A 5,000-nucleotide genomic window follows, 5' to 3' on the forward strand; every position below is an offset into this window, starting at 1 on the left:
GATTCTTTTATGAATGATCTTGGAAATGTTTATTTTGCCTTTATTTACATTTTTTTTTTTTTTATTGCTGTAGTGGTTTCTTTCTCATCTACTTTTATCTTGTCTTTTTTAAATATTTTTTTTCTTCCTTTTCCTTTTCACCCTCATCTTCATCCTTTTCCTCCTCCTCTTTCTCCCTCATCTTCTTCCTCTTCCTCCTCCTCTTCTTTCACCCTCTCTGCTTTCTCTTCCTCCTCCCTTCCTTCTCATTCTCTCTCTCTTACTCTTTCTCATCATCTTCTCACGCCCTGTCATTCTTTCTAGCCATCTTTTCACTCTCTCTCATCCTCTCTCCCCTATCCTTTCTCACCATCTCACAACCTTTCTCTCTCCCACTCTTTCACTCTCTCTCTCCCACTCTTTCTCAGCATCTCAGCACTCTCTCTCTCCCTCTTTCTCATCATCTTTTCATCCTCTCTCTCTCTCTGTCTCTCTCTCCCACTCTTTCTCACCATCTTCTCACGTCCTCTCTCTCTCTCTATTTCACAAATCATCTCATTCTCTCTCTCCCACCCTTTCACTCACTCTCTCTCTCTCTCCCACTTTTTCACTCTCTCTCTTTCTCTTACTCTTTCTCTCTCTCTCTCTCGCTCACTCTTTCTCACCATCTCACGCCCGCTCTCTCTTTCTCACCATCTCACTACCTTTCTCTCTCCCACCCTTTCACTCACTCTCTCTCTCTTTCTCTTACTCTCTCTCTCTCTCACACTCCTTTTCACCGTCTCACGCCCTCTCCCTCCCCCAGACCTACACTGCGGCGTCACCAACATCCTCGTGGGCGTGTGGTGCGAGAGCGAGCGAGATCAGGTGTTAGTGAGGGTGTATGGTAACAACACCCACCTCTTTATCGACAGGCAAGAGGAAATTAACACAATGAAGGTGTGTTATGGTGTTTTTCTTTCTTTCTTTTTTACGCTACTGTGTTATGGTGTTTTTATTTATCTATTTACTTATTATTATTATTATTATTATCTTTTTTTTAGCCTTCATAGAAGGTAGGGATCTGGAAGCTACTGTGTCATGGTTTTTATTTATTTATCTGCTTATGTTATTATTATTATTATTATTATTATCATTATCATTATTCTTTTAGCTTCATGGTATATTTTTATTTATTTATTAATCAAGGGTGTTTTCATTATTTATTTAGGTAATGGTGTAAGTTTTCTGTTTGTTTGTTTTTTTCTATTCATTTAACTAATTATGTAATTATGTGTGTATTTATTTGGTTATATATTAATCTATTCATATATGTACTTATTTTCCGTTTATTTATTTATTTATTTAAAAAAAAATATCTTTAGGAAAGAGTGGATGCATATTTTTTTTTCTAGGTTTTAATTTTTTTAGTTTTATATAGCATATTTTTTTGTGTATTTACATTTATTTGTGATAAAAGTAGTAAACAATTTTTTTTCTCCTTCCTTATTTCTCTCTCTCTCTTTCTCCCTTTTTTATATAAAAAAAATCTCTCTTGCCTCCCTCTCTCTTTCTGCCTCTTTCCCTCCCGCTATCCGCCCCCTTCTTTCTCTCTTTTTTCCTCCTTCCCTCCACCCCCCTCTTCCACTTTCTCCCCCTCCATCCCCTTTCCTTCCCCCACCCTTTCTCTCCCCTTCCCCATCTCCACCCACCATCCCCTTTCTCCCCCCCCTTCCCATCCCCTCTCTTTCTCTCTCTTTCCCCATCACCCCCTCACTCTCTCCCTCCACCCCTCCTTCCCCCCTTCACCCCCATCTCTCTCCATCCCCCACCCCATCTCTCTCATCCCCCTCTACACCCTCCACCCCCCCCCCCTTTCCCTCCTCCATCTCTCTCTCTCTCTCTCTCTCCTTCCTCCCCTCCCTCCCCCATCCATCCCCCTCTCTCCCTCTCCCAGGTCATTCACGAGGCTGGCTGCGGACCCGAGGTGTACGTGGCGTTCACTAACGGCCTATGTTACGCGTTCACTCCCGGCGTTCCTCTTACGTTCAAGAGCGTAACTCACGAGAACGTGTGGAGGGCGGTGTCCAAGCAGGTCGCCAAGATACATAAGATACAGGTCAGGGGGCAAGGGATACGGGTCCAAGCAGGTCGCCAAGATGCATAAGATACACGTCAGGCACACGGGATACAGGTCAGGGACAAGTCGTTTCAGGTCAGTGGATAGTAAAACATGTCAGGGGTAAGTGATATGGGCTCAATTCAGGTCAGGTATGGGCTCAATTCAGGTCAGGTATGGGTTCAATTCAGGTCAGGTATGGGCTCAATTCAGGTCAGGTATGGGCTCAATTCAGGTCAGGTATGGGCTCAATTCAGGTTTAGGTAGGGTCAATTCAGGTCAGGTATGGGCTCAATTAGGTCAGGTAGGGCATTTCAGGTCAGGTATGGGTTCAATTCAGGTCAGGTATGGGTTCAATTCAGGTCAGGTATGGGCTCAATTCAGGTCAGGTATGGGCTCAATTCAGGTCAGGTATGGGTTCAATTCAGGTCAGGTATGGGTCAATTCAGGTCAGGTATGGGCTCAATTCAGGTCAGGTATGGGCTCACTTCAGGTCAGATATGGGCTCAATTCAGGTCAGGTATGGGGTCAATTCAGGTCAGGTATGGGGTCAATTCAGGTCAGGTATTGGCTCAATTCAGGTCAGGTATGGGCTCAATTCAGGTCAGGGTCAGCAAATTCATATCAGTGATTCAGATCAAGGACAGTAATACAGGTCATGGTCAAGTGATACAGGTCAGAAACAGCTGATTCAGATCCAGGGTTAAAATGGGGCAAGTGATACAGGTCAGGGTCGAGGATGCGGGGGGCGGGGGGTCGATTCAGGTCATGGGGGGAAGGAAGATTCTTGTGCACACTTCTGGAGAGGGTTTAAGAAAGGTGAAGGGAAGGATGGATGGATGTTTGGAGACAGAGACAGAGAGAGAGAGAGAGAGAGAGAGAGAGAGAGAGAGAGAGAGAGAGAGAGAGAAAAGAGAAATAAGAGAATAGAAGAGGAAGTGTGAGTGAGAGAGAGAGAGAGAGAGAAAGAGAGACAGAGACAGAGAGACAGAAAGAGAGATAAGGGAAGAGCAGAGATGAGAAAAGAAGAAAAAGACAGAGAGAACGAGAAAAAAAGAACCCCCTCCAAAAAAAAAAATCCGAGGAAATGAAAAAAAAGACAGATAATTTCCCCTGAACAAAAGCCATTTAACTAATCCTCGTTTCCCTCAGCCGGGCGACAAAAAGAACCCGATGTTGTTCCCGAAACTACGGAAGTTCCTCTCCCTCCTTCCGGATTCCTTCCCCGATGCCGAAAAGCAGAAAAGGTAAATTAAATAAACTGTCTGTCGTAATATCTCCTTCGTAAACCTTTATTTTCATTTGAATTCATTTAATTTATTTATTCATGTCTATCCGTATATGTTTTTATTTATTTATACATATCTACTGGTTTATTTGTATCTCTCTATCGTAATATCTCCTTCGTCAGTCTTTATTTAAAAAAGAAAATCATTTGATTGATTGACCTATTTACACACACACACACACAGACACACACACACACACACACACACACACACCCACACCCACGCACACACATACACACACTCGCACTCACGCGCACACACACACACACACACACATATATATATATATATATATATATATATATATATATATATATATATATATTTCTTTATATATATCTATTGATTTACAACAGTCTGACCACACCTACCTTCCCCTTCCAGAGTCGTGGCGTCGGGCTGCACCAAAAAGATGCTGAGTCAGATGTCAGACGAGCTGGAGGCCCACCTGGTGCCCTTAGGCTGCCCGGTGGTCTTCTGCCACAACGACCTCCTCGTCAGGAACATCATCTGGGACGACGACCACGGCAGCGTCACCTTCATCGACTTCGAGTACGCGGCGCCCAACTACCAGCCGTTCGATATCGCCAACCACTTCAATGAGTACTCGGGGGTGGGGGAAGGGGGGGACTAGGGGTTGGGTGGGGGGGAAGGGGGGGAATATGGGGTGGGAGGGAGGGAAAAGAGGGTGGGGGGAGGGAAAGGGGGTGGAGGAGAGGGAAAGGGGGTGGGGAGAGGGAAAGGTGGAAAGGGAAAGGTGGGAGGAGAAAAGAGAGAAGAGAGAGGAGAGGAGAGGGAGAGAAGAGAGAGAGAAGAGAGAGAGAGACAGAAAGTGAGAGAGAGACATCGAAAGACAGAAAGTGAGAGAGAGAGACATCGAAAGACAGAAAGCGAGAGAGAGAGACAAAAAGAGATCAAGAAAGAAAGAGAGAGAGAGAGACAAGAACGACTGACCAGCAAACAACCAAAGCATATACCCTATAATCTCAACTTTTACAAAACCCAAGACGCTAACCTACTGCAGGAATGGAGGAACTGGACTGGACGCGGTACCCAAGCCCCGAGGTACAGCGGTCGTGGCTACGCAGCTACCTTTCCGAGTACCAGGGCGTGGTGGAGGACGAGGTCACTCTGCAAGACATCGAACTCTGGAGAGGCTGGGTCACGAAATTCACTCTAGCGTCTCACCTCCTGTGGGGCGTCTGGGGGCTTCTGCAGGCCTGCCATTCCTCGCTGGACTTCGATTACATCACGTGAGTTTATCGCTCGTATTCAGAGACACCTCAGACATCTTTTCCCGGTGATTGGCTAACGAGGCAAGGCAGCTCGACGGTGATTGGCTGCGGCGTAAGACTGCCCCGACGGTGATTGGCTGACGGGCGCGAGTTGCTGGTCCGGCTCTGCTTTTAAGGTGTCCGAAATCTTTCTGAATGTAGCCTCCGGGATAGTACAGTGGTAACGTGTCGGCCTCTCAAGCGTCTTTTCAAGGGTTCTGGAGAGATATCACCAAGTTGTTTACCTGGTTTCGTAAGACGATATTCATTTTGGAGCAAACAAGAAGGGTAATATAATGACAAAAAATTGCTTTTCCCTAGAGATAAAAAAGTCTCAGGCATCGATGTAACTAATATCTT

At 45.4% G+C, this 5,000-nt stretch overlaps 1 protein-coding gene across 1 annotated transcript in view; it reads left to right on the forward strand.

Moving 5' to 3' along the window:
* Positions 1 to 5,000, forward strand: part of LOC119573729 (ethanolamine kinase 1-like) — a 10,212-nt gene that overhangs the window by 4,403 nt on the left and 809 nt on the right. The window contains exons 3-7 of the mRNA XM_037920834.1: positions 785 to 918; positions 1,916 to 2,077; positions 3,230 to 3,324; positions 3,751 to 3,977; positions 4,391 to 4,619. Coding sequence (XP_037776762.1) covers positions 785 to 918; positions 1,916 to 2,077; positions 3,230 to 3,324; positions 3,751 to 3,977; positions 4,391 to 4,619 — 847 coding nt within the window. The remainder of the gene's footprint in view (positions 1 to 784; positions 919 to 1,915; positions 2,078 to 3,229; positions 3,325 to 3,750; positions 3,978 to 4,390; positions 4,620 to 5,000) is intronic.

This window comes from Penaeus monodon, chromosome 6 (assembly GCF_015228065.2).
Source record: "Penaeus monodon isolate SGIC_2016 chromosome 6, NSTDA_Pmon_1, whole genome shotgun sequence".
NCBI lineage: Eukaryota > Metazoa > Arthropoda > Malacostraca > Decapoda > Penaeidae > Penaeus > Penaeus monodon.